Source organism: Python bivittatus, unplaced genomic scaffold (genome assembly GCF_059951505.1).
Source record: "Python bivittatus isolate LINGU-HERP-01145 unplaced genomic scaffold, Pbiv_v1 ctg000080_np1212, whole genome shotgun sequence".
Taxonomy (NCBI): Eukaryota; Metazoa; Chordata; class Lepidosauria; order Squamata; family Pythonidae; genus Python; species Python bivittatus.
This window is the reverse complement of record NW_028277035.1, coordinates 85174242-85190229: the sequence shown is the minus strand read 5'-3', so window position 1 is coordinate 85190229 and position 15988 is coordinate 85174242. Positions and strand designations below refer to the sequence as shown.

The window sequence follows — 15988 nt, the reverse complement described above, 5'->3', positions numbered from 1 at the left end:
GAAAACAGCCAAAGTAAACACCACAGAACACATAATTAAAATTAGAAATTCACAATTTATTTCAAATAAACAATTTCAGGAGGGGAAAGTTAAAGGGCTCTTTCCTTTGCCCTCTTCCCCTCCTAATGCCGGAAAAGTGTTGGCAGTTTCTTGAGATTGCTTTGCCCCATATCTCAGTGAGGGACAGAGCAAAGGCAGCCATGATAATGTAGCACTCTGCGTAATAAAAAAAAGCTTCCATAGCAGAAGCTACTACCTGAAAATTTGGAACAGTCCAGACTTGAGCGAGCACATAAGAGTTTTTCTACAAAAAGTTACTAAAGTGAAGTTGAATTTTGAAAAACAAACACAAATTTAAACGAATCAAGACAGTACAGTAATGAAAAGTCTTCAGTTCTTCCTGTAACACTAGCATGGCATTAGGTGTTAAAAGAACAATTGTGATTACTGCTACAGAATGAATGCTAGAAGAATACAAGCATAAAACTGATTGCAGAATCTCTCCCTTATCTGCATAGCCTCTACTGCTGTCTGTATGAAAGCTTTTGATGTATACAGAATTCTACTGGACAGGAGAATTGGATATTACCTACATGCCTTCGGTGTTTACTATCAGGAGTTGGTTACTTGCCTTAGCTTTCTGTACCTCTCTCTTACAAAGGAGGGAGGCAATTCGTGAAAGGGAATTTTAAAAGTAAGCCAAACTAAATGAAATAAACATTGCAATCAAAGGTAAGCCAAGCCAACAATCTAATGTGCAGAGTGAAGGATGAAAATAGCTGCCAGGTTGGCTTAGGCTAAGCCTGGTGGAACAAGAGGAAGACAAAAGCTCCTAGTATAGGATGTTAACCTGCAGTGAGGGAAATGCAGTGCTTACCTAAATACTTGGCTTAGATGCCTTTAATTATAGTCTGTTCCATCACAAAGTGAAATTTTCTAAAAAGAGGAAATAAGGTTTTTATTGTAGATTAACTTTGAAAAATGCTATTGTCTTTTTATTGAGTGAAGATAATATATTTCTAGAGGAAAGGCTGTTTTTTGCCAATGATAAAAACTTTTAGATAGCACCCAATCATTGTGCTGTTCTAGAACACGGAAGATATGAAAAAGAGGTAGGGAATCCACTGATCTCTAAACTCTGGGATGAATCTATTGATTCCAAATTTAGGAGCAGCTGTGCGGTAAAACTAATTGTGTCTGTCACCTATCAGCTGAGCAGAACCCTCCTCTGCAGCCATTTCCCCCCAAAACCTGGAGGACGCAGAGGGTCTACACAGAGACCAGAAGGTGAGAATATTCTGAGCAAACAGAAGCCTGTCCTCAATATGCTGCATTAGGTGATGTGTTGATTATATATCACATCTTAATATCAATGCGAGATTGGATCTAAGCATCTGATCAATTTGCCAAATTTTGGAGACAAAGATGAGAAAACTTTGAGCCACAGCAAGTTCCAATTGTGCTACTGTAAATTCAACCAGCTGCAGGTATTTGCCAGTTGTAAGCAAGTGACATCACTCTTTTGCACTGGATAATTCTGAACAAGAAACGTGTATGCTTTAACTTAAGTTAATTTCATGAGCAAAACAGCTCAGTCTAAACTTTAAACTTTCAAGATAAAAAGATGCTCACCTCTCTCAAAATCTGAACTTTGTGTAAGCAAGCAAGGAGGTCAAGTCAGCATTACAGAGAAAGTTAGGAAGTCAGCATCTTCCCCTTTTGAGGTGCCAATAATTTTGTGCTAGCACTGAACAGAATGAACGCAAACAGTTCTGTAGTAAGCAGTGTCTCACACACACATTGAACATTTTGCATTTGCTAAAAGGTTTTGTCTGTTTCTAAGTTGCAACGCCCAGAAGTGGACTTCATGCAGAAAAATTAAAACATCTAAGCCAGAAAAACAAGCATGATCTCTGTTTTTGACAGAGATATGGATTAAAAGAGCAAGCCTGCTGAGGTCATCATACCATATATGCTACAAGAGTCCAGTGGAATAGGCAAAGGGAAAGGTCAAATGGAACAAGAAACTACAAAGAGCAGATGTGTATCTGGGTAGAGCTCAGTTTCTCTCTGCTTCTCAAACTAGCTTTTTACTTCTCCCACCCACTTGCTTAATCTGAGGTTAACTGGGAGCAGAGAAGCTGTATTAGGACTTGGGGTCTAGAAAACAAGCAGGAGGTGGGTTTATCATTTTCCTTGGAGTGCCTGAGGTAGTAGTGGCAGCAGCAGCTGAAAGGGAAGATGACGGCATGGCTGATGACCTCCAAAAGCTAGGACAAAATCTAAAATGCTAATAAAATAGTTTTCACAGAAAGGCCAGAAAAGCAGGTGTCATAAGCAGAAAATGATGATTCTGGTAAAGCTTTCTAATCCAAACCCCAAAGGTCACAAGCAGTGCACACAGGAGATCTCAGTGCAACATGCTCTTGTAAACATAGATGCAAGGAAATTCTCATTTCAGGCCATCAGTTGGAGCAACTTCAGGAAACAGCAGCTCCATCTTCCTCTTCTGAGTAGACTATCAACATAACCAAGTATGTTCTTTATATACTTTATATAGCTATTTTTACACATTTTTAAAAGCTGGCTTCTAATATGAAGTGTTGACATTAACACACATTTCAAGAGTTAATAAACCTCTGCCAATAAGCAACCACCTATGAATCTTAACAGCAATTATGGACTATTCCCAATGTTTTCACTGGTTACTTTTCAGCTAGCAGTAGAACAATTTCTAGAACAGTGGTGGATGTTTAGCAATGGGCTATATTTCTAAGGATCTGACTTATACTGGTGTGATTTTTTTTATCGTGAATTAGCTTTCCCTCAATACAGTAGGAAAGTCTGATTTTGTTATGGTAGTAGAGATCAGCTCTGATGTATCACCTTATAGCCACATAAAGAATCAGACTGTGCATGACTGAATTGCACAGATATGCAAGTTATGGCCCAAACATGGCTTGGTTTAGTACCCTAGACAAAACAAACATACACTCCTATGCTGCCAAGAAACAAGGTTATGCTCCCTGAACTCCTCCAAGTATTTTAAATCTGGCAGTAGGTAGCAGTCCAGAGAAACAAAACAAAGCAATAAATCCATGCAGGAGACAACTTCATGTTGATGGACTAGAACATGTCCCATGCTGCCTCGAGCTTTGCCCTATTGCTCCAGCCCAGCCAGAGAAGAAGAGGAGAATCTTTCAACTATTATGCTGACCTTCGGCTACTGCTGATTCTGCTTGGCCCAGGCACTGTTCATCTCATGTGCTCACAGGACAAGCAATAAAGAAAGTGCACATAAGAGGTGAAAATAAACCCAACAGCTGGACTATTTCATAACCTTCAGTGCAAAGTGAGTTTGGGGATGGGGAAAGAGAAGCAGCCATTAAGTTTACAAACAGCTTATTAAAAAGGAAACACTCTCCAGTTCCAATTTATTTTTAAAAAGGGAGTTGTGTTATTCTAGGGTTCATTTTGTATAATTGTACAACTGTTGAAAATTACAGAAGTTCATAATGATCTAATACTATTAACAGCCATTCAGGAGGGGAAAAAATAAAACAAACTCCCTTCCAAAACAATCCTAGAGCTGGGAAAGAAAACGTCCCAGGAAAAGATGCCAATTGAATTTCAGCCTCTACCTGCCAAAAATGAAAAAGCAGAAAACAGAAGAAAAACAGAAGACTAAGCAGTGGTGCTAGCTCGTGTCTGGTTTGCAAGGGGAGGGTGCAGTGATGTCCTCAGCCCTGTTTTATGGAAAGGCAGCGGCCAGTTCCTCTTATCTCTTCTCTCGTTGCCCGCACTGCCGTCTTGCTACTTTGCTGTCAGCTCTGTGCCCCGATAGCTCCTGCGGTCTTATGTGTCATGGAAATCTTTCAGCAGAGTCCTCCTCCTCTGCTCAGCAATGTGCATCTGGTTCTCCAGATCCTGGGTGAGAATAAAAGGAATAAAATGGGGTTACTGTTTCTATGGGTTGGGGGAAAACTGATCAACACTAAGAGAAGTTCTGGAAAGGGGAAAGAGGCACACTTCTTTTATTGGTTGATTGTGTTTATATACTGCTGGACACAGGAGGTGACTCCCAGCAGTTTTCATCATAATATATAAAAACATGATAAAAACATTAAAAACTACCATCACACAAAGCATTCACTACCCAAAGAGCCTCTGAAACAGCTCTGTCTGGAGTTTAATTTAATTAATATCCAGAAGGCCAAAAATGAAGGTGTCAGCCTAATTGCCGGAAGGAAGCTATTTTGTAATATGGGGGTTGCAACCAAAAACATTGTCTGTGGGCCACAGACCCCTTCACTTCCCTTTTAATGTGAGTCATTAAAAGATATTGCTAGCAAGCCCATACTTTATGAGTTGGCACCAGATTCCTTACAGTAGTAGTAGTAAACTTTATTGTCATTGTACCTCGTACAATGAAATTAAATGCCATCCCCATATATACAGGTATATATGTAAGTGAAATGGTAGGTTTTATTTTTATTTATTTACAATACTTGTACACCACCTGGCTCAATCATGCCTCTTGGCAGTTTACATAAAATATAAAACAGCACAGGTAAAACACTGACTTGCACAACCATCCTTCTAGATCCTAAATGCTTACTCAAACAAGACAGTTTTCACTAGCTCATGGAAGGCTAGAAGAGAAGGTGCCAGGCAAATTTCAGAAGACGTTTCCAAGGATGAAAGCCACTGATGAGATGGAATGCCTTTGAGCCCATGCCTCTCTGAATTCTTGTAGGGATGATAGTCTCAGGATCTTCTCTATGCATGCATGCACAGATCAGGCAAATTCTATCTGGAAAAGACAGTCCCTAAAGTACCCTACAACCAAGTCATGCAGGACTTTAATCGCCAAAATCAACACTTTGAATTGGACCTGGATGCCCTCGGCATTCAATCCAATGCCTGAATGACAGATATAATATTAGCTTAGTGACATTCACCCACTGAAAGCTTGGTTACCACGTTTTCTTACCAACTGAAACTTCTGAATCATTTTAAAAGGCAGTCCCATATAAAGAACATTACATGCATCTATTTGTGTGATGATGGGGACATGAGTCAATGTTACTGGTACATCTTGGTCCAAAATAAGGCCAAAACTGTTATACTAGCTCAGATGGACAAGCTTCCCCTAACCACAGCTTTCACCTGCCGTTCCAGGAGGAACTGTGAACCCAGGAGCCCCCCATCCCAAGTTGTGAACTAGCTGTTTTGAGGGGAACAAGATGATGCTATCAAGAGCTACAGCCTGAATGATCATACAATCAGAAACAGCAATTTCGTCTTGTTGGGACTAAGTGTGAGTTTGTTTCTATTCATCCAAATCCTCACAACCTCCAGACAACAGGTTAAGACTCCCAAAGCATCTCTAGTTCACCCTGGGGTGGTGATCTAAATTTGAGTATCGTAAGCAATTTGAAGATACTTTACTCAAAACCAGTGTATGACCTCTTTCTTCATACAAATGTTGGAGTGGAGAAAGAGCTAATCCCTATTGTACCCTGTGCAGAAGCACCTACAGATTTGACTGCTTCTCATGACTATTGATTAGAAACATCCACTGAGGCAGGAGTGGGACCATCACAGAGCCAATTCCCAGACCCCATGGTAGTCCAATAAGATTCTGTGGCTGATGGTTTCAAAGGCTGCTGTGAGGTCTAATAGGACAAAGAGGAGGGACTCCCACTCTTGAGGTCCTGATGTAGGCCATCCACCACACCACCAATGCTGTTTTCATCCCCAAGCAGATCTGAACACTGAATGAAAAGGATCTAGAATAATTTTCTTCCACTGGTGCCCTCTGCAGCTGAGTCACCCTCACCTTCTCTACAACTTTCCCCCCAAAGGGAAGGCTGGAAATTAGACAATAGTTATCAAATAATGCTGGAGTGAGAAATAGCTTCTCAGAGACAGAATGCCTCTTTAAAAGCTGGCAGCATCATGTCGTTACTCAAAGAAGCATTGGCCCAAAACAGCCAGGATGGACATGGATCCAAATCAAAGATAGCGGCATTCATAATGCAGAGAACCCTCTCCACTTTCTTGATTCCACAAACTCAGATGAAAGTGGTGTCTAAGCAAATATGAGCAATTTTAAGAATCTAGCAAATATGTCACAGTAGCCAGTCGATACAGTAACTCCATCATTTCTCTCTACAAGGAGCAGGTTATCCTGAACAGAGCTGCTAGGTAAGAAACTACAGACATAGCAAGGGTGGAGAAGTCAGCCTTCTTTATCACCTACATATTGGGTGGAGGATGAAATATTCACATTAAATCACTCCTTGTTTTTCACTACTGTTGCTCAAGGCATCTCTTCACTTTTAAAATGGGAACTCACCTTTTAAGTTCCAGTTATCTGGACTCAATCACGCTTCAACAATTATAATGACAGATGTATAATATTGGACCTAAATGGCAATCTTCATAGAAGCCTGACATTAATTTTCAATTAATTTAAAAAACCTTGAACACAACCTTTCTAGCCTTCATGGTTGCCAAGATCAATTCCAAATGATGCTGGAAGATTTCTGCTAGCTTGTCAGATTTTGTCATGAAAAAGACTCTAAAAGGAGCAGTAGTGGTTTCTCCTCCTCCAGTTTTGATGCTAATTTCTCTTGAGACTTCTGGATAAAAAATGAGCTTATGAATGAGAAAAAGGGGTTGAACAAAGTTTGTTACTCACTCCTCTGTCATAACTGTCTGCTCTTTCCACCTTCCATGAGAGATTTTCAATCTCTGCTTCAAGTTGAGCCTGTTGGTATTCAAACTGAAAATCAAACAAAACAGCATGAAAAAACAGGACTGACACAGGAAAGACTCTATCTTCATCTCTCCGCCAAATTTGCTGCACTGGTTAAAAATACATGGTTGCCACTATCCGCATCTACAGCAGGAAGTATTTCAAATTAAGGAAAAACTGCAGCCAATTCAATGAGTGTAAACAGTCATAGCAGCTTGAGCAACACAAAGGAATATGAATTTAAGGATGGACAAATCCCAGTTCGTAATTGACTAGACTTGGGTATATTTGTTCTTCATTCTTTATACCATTATCTAAGGTAGGAATGCTCATTAAAGCTTGTAAGAACTTTCAATTATTGAAAGCTTGTTTGAAAACAGTAGCAGAGTTATGATGTGCTAGTGATAAATGCTTAACATTTTCTACAATACCCATCATACTTATGAGAGGTCATTTGCCCATTAACATGCTATTTAATACACACACACACATATATACAGACAACCCAAGGCAAAAAAAAACCCCAAGCCCTTACTATGTAATTTATTACAACTGCATCCTTTCTTCCCTGCTAAGCTTGGAATGTTTTACCTGTGGCTTCGAAGGGTATCCCACTTCTGAAGAATCAAAACATTCAGCTTCATCAACTGGAATCTACCATGTGATTTTGGATTATTCTTAGATATGGACAGGCCATCCAGGGTTCCTATGGTCCCAACTTTGTTTTTACATTAAGAATTTTAGTTATCATTCAATACAGGGAACTACAAGGTCTTACCAATTTCTTCCTCGGACCAGATTCCATGTAGTAGGCATATGGATACGTGTACTGTAGTGTATAACGACACTGCAATTTTAAAAAAGGAAAGATGATCAGCAGGTGGTTTTTATGAGTTAGCCCAACAGAGATATCTACTGCTCTTCTCCAAATTACAGGGGCAGCAGTCCATATCTATCATTATATGAAAAAGCAGCCCTATTAGCAGCTGCATCTGTCTACAGTAGTGATACACAGGACAAAGTGTGAACTTGCAGTAAGCAATATTCATGAAAGTAGGAGAGTTATACAGCTCATTCTTTCTTTCCAGGGTTTGTAGTAGTAGCTCCAAGAACTTCAAAAGGAAGTACAGAATGTGTTCCTACATCCCAAATCTCAACCAATCTCAGGTGAATTTAATCCAGTTCTCAGCTGTATGTTCAGTTCAGGGTACTGAGAAACACAATGTAACTCCTTTGATAATATTCAATGCATCTAGTTACCTTTTAAGATCAGGGTCAGTGTTCCATAGCTACGACCCATGAACACAGCAACATAGCCCAGTCTACCCTCCCCTGGTATTTTGACAAAGCTGAGTTACGGATAGGAGTCACGCACCTTGGCTAGTAGTTTAGCTGCATTCTGTAGATACTGCCAGTCTATCCATGTTCCCAAGTTGTTCATCACTCTTTCTTGGATCTTTTCTTGAATTCTCTGGTACGTCTGCGCCTCCAATTGTAAACTCTTATTGTGGTTTTCCCACTTCAAAATAGAGGAAAGGAGTACACAACTAAATGAACATGTTTATTGGAAAAGCAAGCCAAAAAAAACAAAAAACAAAACCAAGCTGGAATCCAGCAGAACAGAACATCCTTCCATGCCAAGCACTTTTAGTATAGAAGGGACATGTTATGCTAGAAGAAAAAACACCAATCACCTTCTTAAATCAAACTGTTTTTTGTCAGCGGGCTCCAGAAAAGACAAGGCAATTCATTCATGCTAGCATTCCTACTTGGTATGTGGGTATGATTGGTTAGTTCAGTCACGAAACTGGAAAGCAAAGGTCAACCCAGATAGGAAGCGTATAGCTATAAATGGCAGCCCCCCCCCGCATATTCTGGTTCCTTCCCTCACTGTTCCAGATCCTCCTATATGATACTAATCCTCCCACCCACATTTACAGCCCTTCAGAGAACTGCAAACCTCAAACTACATATCTGTTCTGGCATAATTATTGAACACAGCTAGTAGCTGAGGAATGTTGAAGTCCTCAAATTAGCAGGGCAGCGCCCTCTCTCCTAGGGTTCCAGAAAGCTCTGAAAACCAGGCTTTGGTCCTAGGCCTGGAATTGATGTATTAATGTATCATTGTATTTTGGGGGGCCCTGTTTGATTTGTGTTGGATGTAATTGCCAGCTTTCAAACTTACCTACAGTTTATTTTCTAACAATACCATAATTTCAATAGAAGAGAATATATGTACAGGTAGTCCTCAACTTATGACCACAATTGGGACTGGAAATTCCATCGCTAAGCAATGTGGTCGTTAAGTGAGTCATGCCAGATTTTATGACTTTTTGCCGCAGTCATTAAGCAAATCACATGGTCATTAAGCAAATTCAACTTTCCCCATTGACTCTGCTTGTTGGAAGCCCCCTGGGAAGGTCGCAAAAGACAATCACGTGACCCCGGGCCACTGCAACCATCATAAATACATGCTGGTTACCAAGCACCTGAATTGTGATTGTGGGGATGCTGCGATGGTCGTAAGCGCAAGAACCGGTCACAAGTCACTTTTTCCAGTGCCATCATAACTTCAAACAGTCGTTAAATGAATGATCATAAGTTGAGGACTACCTGTAGCTCAGGGTTGAACTGTGGAGTCCTTGGTGCTCTCTGAGCTTGGTTGTTTGTTTGCAGACATTTCATTACCTGACTAGATAACATCATCAGTGCTAGTGAGTGTGGGGTTTTCTCCCTGTTTACATACAGTAGTTTGCCCTGCCAGAGTGGGTGGGGGTACGTGTTCTGGTCTTTTTGTTTCCTTTTTAGCTTTTTTATTGTCTCTTTTGAATGGTATGTAAATATGATTTATCTCTATGTGTCTATTGATGGCTAATTTGTCTGAATGCCAAGTTTCCAGGAATTCCCTAGCATCCAGGAATTCCCTAGCAACCAGAATACATCCTCTCCAGCAACCAACACCCAGATAAGCAGGGATTAACACCAGACAAACTATCAAGCAGAAAACAATATAACCACATCCCTACCAACACAGCAGGGCAAGCTACTGTATTAAAAAAACAGGGAGCAAACCCCACACTCACTAGCACTGATGATGTTACCCAGTTGGGTAATGAAACATCTGCAAGCAAACAACCAAGCTCAGAGAGGACCAAGGACTCCACAATACCATTATTTGATTGAGAAAAAACTACTTTCTTATTCTAGTTCTTACGTTTAAATTGATCTGTGCTTTTCCACCATTAGACATACTCAGTTACATTATAAATTCTTAGAATTAACAACTAAAATTCTGTTAGGAAGGTGATACTTGCTTAGGGTAGTAGATGGCTTCTAATCTTTCCATGTCCATTTGTATTCCTCTGCATGTTCCTTCACGTCACTAAGCAATTCCACATGCAGTCTGGACAGCTAAGTATACCTTGTCCTCATGAATGGCCATTATTAACATCAGCAGCAGCCCCTTACTATAATAAAATATCATACCTCCCCCTTTTTAATTTTAAATGTTCTATATTTTAAAAATGCTGCTTGAGCTACCAGCACAAGAGTTACTAAAAAACAGCGGATCTAACAAAGATGGTTATTCTTCTTTCAAGGGAAGATCTACAGCTCTGTAGTGAGCCACTGGATCTTGCATTAAAGCAGCCCTGCACAATCTGTGTACCGCCAAGCAGCCTTGTGGGGCCCACCAGCATTTTTAATGTCTTTAGCATTTATGTATAGGGTTTGTTTTATAGCGGATTTTAATGGATTGAGTATTTAATTATTTATGTGGTATTTTAGTTGTTTATAGGCTTTTGATTTTTAATTGTGAGCCCCCCAGGGTCACCCATTGGGGCAGATGGGCGGCATACAAATTTAATAATAAATAAAATAAATAAAAAATAAAATAAAAAGATCAATGAATTAGCCACTGCGGCCCTGAAAGATGCACTGCCGAGTGCCTCCAACACCTCCAGGCCTCACCACTGCTGCCGCTCTGCTGGCCACCAAAGAGCTGATCAGTGAGCCAGGTATTCCTTTATGGACCACATTTATTTTTAATTTATCAATGTGGCCCTTTCCTTCTACAAGTTGCGGAGGCATGCATTAAAGACAAGTCTGGAATTAACAGCTGGGGTTTCAGAAGACTTCAGATACAAAAATTATGAAAACAAAACCCCTCCATCTAAAACACTGCTAGCCTCAACTCATCATACTTAAGGTAGTTAGGCGTCAGAGCCAAAACTAATGCCGCAAAATCTCATGCACATTACATTAGCTTCACAAGTGCAAGGCTCCACAAGCTGAATATAGAGAGACAGGGAGGGGGGGAGGAGAGTGACATGAAATCCAACAGTGGGGGCAGGTTGCTGATGAGGCTATTTCTATTGACAGAGCTAGGTGAGAGACTATCCAATTGGCTCTTGCAGTTTACCCCTCTACTCAGAAGCTCTTCCAGAGAGTCCCGCCCCTTACTTTGGAGTAATTGGGAGGGCATCCATGAGAAAGGAAAAAAAGTAGGGTCAACTCACACAGCACTGAATTTCATCCATATATCTTATCTGTAAGGGCAGAATCTAGATATTCGCATTTTAAAAATATTTTACACATACATGGATATAGAAAACAATTTAAGCTGCTTACAACATATCTGGTGCAGGGAATACAAATCTGTAAGACAGCAAATGTATTTTTACGGGATGCAACGTTTGAAAAGAAGCAATCCAGTGTCAAAAATTTAGAACTAGCTATTTCTGCTGGATCCCATACAGAAAATTCTTATTACAAGAGAGGCAAGAATTATCTAGGAAGAAATCTGCCTCTGGAAGAATAACCTTAAGGATTCATACTTTTGGATTCTGAAACTGTGACCACCTAATGTTTTGTTTCATTAACGGCTTCTCACATAGACTTGTTAACATTAATCTCTGCACAAGGCAGGATGCACTGAAAAGTTTATAGTTAGCTCTGGCTAAGGAGACATTTCCTACCCTCTCAAAATAGAACAAGTACTTCTTGAGGGCCTCCCTGGCCTGTGCTTGCTGACTCTGATTTACAATATCAGGGTTCTCTTTGTACCGACTGCATTCATAGTATTCGCTGCCATGAGTCTTCCAGTCCCCTAGACACATCCAGCAAAAGTCTGCAAGAGACAAGAAGGCAACAGCTAGTTAATAGAAAAACATCCATTTTATGGAAACCCAGAACAACCCAACTAAGTGCTGAGCATCAGTAGTCAAACTACTACAAGCACTTTAATGGATCAGCAGGATAATATTCAAAGCAAAAGAACAGGTAAATGTTTTCCCAGTACAAAAAGGTTAGTGTTACCCACTTACCATGCTTGCATTTGGAACATTGCTGGAGAAAACAGAGAAAGAGAAAGGAGTTAACAAACTACAAAAAAAAAAAAATTAACCTAAAATCAGATAAAGATTTTGATGTGATTCTTAAGTTTAGAAACTGCTCACCATGTGATTGCAGCCACCATTCTTTTCAATACAGATATTGCACTTGGGACACTAAGAAGAAAACAAAGAATAACCTTAAACAACAAAATATTAGCTTTTTCCCATACTTTATGCCTTCCAGGTTTCCACTCCATTTGGCCTCCATTTGCTTTCTGTAATTGTACAATCTTCATTCTCCTCTTCTTAGGAACACAGGAATTTGCCTTATAAAGCGGACAATTAATCCATCTAGCTATATGAAATGGTAATGGCTTTTAAACAAGAGCCTTTTCTTGCACCACCTGGAGGTGCCAACACTGAATCTGGGCTCTCTTCCATGCAAAGAATTTGCTCTATCATTCAGCTAAGGGCCTTCCGTTCTTTTAAATAAATCTTGGACCAGTCTCCTTTATTAAATATATATCATTTCAGGGCCATATTTTAATATACAGGAGAAACTTTGCACATGGAAGATGCAAGGGTTTGTATCCTGGCATTCTTAATTTTAACAGATGAGGGGGAAAAAACCCTAAGCCTTGTGTTTCTCTTCATGTTTTGTAATTCATCCCTATCCCACCCTACCCAATACTTCTGCAATGGTTCTCTTTCAGCTGATTTATACATTTTTTATTAAGGCTACAATCCAAATCCTTTTAGGTTTTTTTAATGTAATGTTTAGTCTTCCCGCCCATAAAATACGTCCTCTGTTGGTAGGCTTCTTACATTTTACATTATCCTATCAAGAAGTTTCTCATTTTTCAGTTTGCATCTTAGATTATTCTTCTAATCTTAAATTTCTGCTCAAGATAACAGTTCTCTTATTTCCTTGGAAAGGGAGAAAAATAAACATATGATCTAGTCCTTTCTTCTGGGAGATGCAGTATGTTCAATAAATGTGTGAACAAGCAACTTGATGATGATGATATGTGCCATCAAGTCAGTGTTGACTATTAGGAGCAACAGAGATAGATTTTTCACAAGAGGATCTGTTCCCAACCTTGTCTTTCAGGCCTTCCAACATGTACCTATCACTGCTGTAACTGAGCCCATCCTCCTTGCTGCTGGTTGGAACTCACAGTACCATTTTTCTCTCTTCTTCACCCTCTTTCCATTTTGGCCTTAGTGTGTTTGGTAGATAAGTGGCGATTGGCAAGATGAGCGGGGAAGGAGGGGATGCAAGGAGGAAGGGCTCCAGATACAGGACAAACCATTCAATCACTAAGCCCTCCATTAATAACCAAACACAAATCTGTTTGAAACTACAAATACTTTTAAGTGTCCCTTCCCCAACACACTTACATCTTTAGTGTGAGCGCTGATATAATTAGCTGTTTCAGAGTCATCTGCACACTTAGTGAGCCATTTTCGGATGGTAGCACAATCTGTAGGAGCGTGGTACATCTGCCGACATTTGAAACTTAAGCAAAAATAAATTTATGTCTACTTTAAAGAAACCCTATTACTTGTAATCAAATATTATTTGTAAATTACAACAGCACTCATAAGCAGAGCTCACATTCTTAGTACTTCTGCATAAAAGCTGAGCAAACTCTTGTGGAGTCATATGTATCCCACTCAACAGCAGAATTTGGCAGTAGAAAACAGAATGCAATATCCTGAGGAATATAGGTATTTGAATATTATTATCAAAACAAACAAATCCAGTGCAGGATGACAGCCTCTTCACTGAAGGTTATGGACTGGGATCGACCCCACTGGTCTAGAGTGGGTTGGTAGATATGTTTTTGACCTGCCAGTCTAGGGTGGAAAGTGAGTGAGAATGACTGGCTGAAAGTCACCTAGCCAGCTTCTGTGCCTAAGGGAGGACTAGAATCCTCGTCCTCCCTTAGGTACAGAAGGAGTGACGTTCTGTCACAAGGTTGCATTTGTTTAGGCTGTTCTGCCCCAATCCTCATCCGGCATCTTAAATGCTACACCACACAGGTAACTCCTTAACTCTCTTTTTTATTTGGCTTGGAAAAAAACAAAATGGTACAAAACTTCTATAGATGCTGGTGTTCAACTTAGCCTGGGGCAGTCCCCACTTTTTTGTGCATAGCATATATACTCTTGGCCTTCAGAAACTGCAGTGAAAGAGTAGGACCATCTAAAGGAGGGCATGCAATCCATGGGCTCCACATCTCTCCCCAAATCCTATTTGCGGCTCCCAGATGCCATTTTAACTGCCCCCGTCCTGCCTCATTCAGTCTCTTTGATTCTAGAAGACGGTATTCGCAGGATGGAGTTGATTTGTATAACCGCTGCTCATTCCCTGTAAATTACGCATAGAGATTTATTAGGTCTTTTTGCCCACTTGTTCTCACAACTTTGTAATATAGCAATTCCCCTATTTCTGAGTTTAATCTCAGAAATAGTTAATCATTTGCCTGCTTCTTCCGCTACACAAGACTCTCAAACCTATATCCAGGAAGCTGGATGGAGAGTTCAACAGCTGAACATTCGGTCACTAGGTTGCATTTGTTCAGGCCGTTCTGCATTTCAGGAAGATACTTCCATATCTTCCCATCTCCATACATCAAATATACATCAAATATACAATTTCACTTCCTTACCAGAAAACCTCATTGCAGCGATTGCACTGCACTCGGCGGGCTTTGGGCTCCTGTACCTGTATGACCATAGGACAGTCGGCGCCAGGACAGAGCTGCAGCTGGAAATGGCTCTGTGGGGCAACATTGCAAATCCATTTTAAAAAGTTGTTTTATAGAACTGCAGTTACTCCATCAAAACAAAGCTGGATATGGCTTTTAATTTTGTTCTGAGAGGATAAATTGTATTTTCTGCTGGGGAAATTCTTCGGAAAGTCTTCCCAGAAAAAGATACTTCTGTAAATAAATATAAGAAAAACATGGGAGCAGACTACTCTGATCTCCATTGGTAGACTGTTCCAGAGAACTGGTGCTGCTACCAAAAAGAAGTGCCTCCTGGTCTCAACTTCCCTTATCTCCCCAAAGTGGGGAACCAAGAATAGTTTTCTCTGGGATGACCTAATAGGTCGAGCCAGTTCTGATTAGACCAAGTGGTCTTGCAGCTACCCAAGTACCAAGCCATAAAGGGCTTCATGGCCAAAACTGGTATTTGTCCCCAGAAGCCAATTAGTAGCCAGGGCAAGGCCTGAGGAACAGGTGTAACACGCTCCCAGCATCAGGCACCAGTCAGCATATAGACTGATGCACTCTGGATTAACTGTAGCTTTGAGCTATCTTTAAAAGCAGCCCCACGTACAATGCATTACAGTATGTCACAGTGTGACGGAGGTTTTTTTAGAACTGGAGGTGTGTTTTGGTTTGCAAGGATGGCAACTGACACAGAGAAACAAGACAGCGGAGGCTATTATGTTTTTTGTTTTTTTTTACTATATACAGTGAAACTATTTACAACTGATATTTACAACAGGTATATACAATGCAATCCTGGTCTTTACCCAGTGTCAGGTTTCCTCCTAAGTCTCTCTCCCAGAAACTACTCCCCCTTAGCTGTCCTGCTAACTGCTTCACTTCCTCCTCCTTCACTCCGTCTCCCTCCTCCATTTCTGGTCTTATCAAGGGGGAGTGAAAAGAAAGGAATGTGCTGGATTTACGGGTAGCATGCTCAGCATGGTTTGTCTTCTTCCTTGGATCTGCTCGGCCTTGTCTTTTTCTTGGATCTGCTCAGCTGAACCGTCTGCATCTCCTTCATTGGGGAAGAACCTGTCTCAGGGTCATCAGCCCCAGCCCCTCCCCAGAGACCAGGGCTTCGCCAAGGACAGTTGTGTCCCTCCTTCCCATCT

General features: G+C 40.6%; 1 protein-coding gene across 2 annotated transcripts in view; it reads right to left on the bottom strand.

The window, feature by feature from the left end:
• Positions 1 to 35: 35 nt before the first annotated feature.
• ARIH2 (ariadne RBR E3 ubiquitin protein ligase 2) overlaps positions 36 to 15988 on the bottom strand; it is a 38049-nt gene continuing 22096 nt past the window's right edge. For both annotated transcript variants that reach the window (XM_007439063.4, XM_007439062.3), the window contains exons 7-15: positions 14772 to 14881; positions 13498 to 13615; positions 12220 to 12270; positions 12088 to 12109; positions 11740 to 11891; positions 8139 to 8282; positions 7542 to 7610; positions 6707 to 6790; positions 36 to 3927 (exon numbers count right to left, since the gene is read on the bottom strand). In XM_007439063.4, coding sequence (XP_007439125.1) covers positions 3856 to 3927; positions 6707 to 6790; positions 7542 to 7610; positions 8139 to 8282; positions 11740 to 11891; positions 12088 to 12109; positions 12220 to 12270; positions 13498 to 13615; positions 14772 to 14881 — 822 coding nt within the window. In that variant the 3' untranslated portion in view covers positions 36 to 3855. The remainder of the gene's footprint in view (positions 3928 to 6706; positions 6791 to 7541; positions 7611 to 8138; positions 8283 to 11739; positions 11892 to 12087; positions 12110 to 12219; positions 12271 to 13497; positions 13616 to 14771; positions 14882 to 15988) is intronic.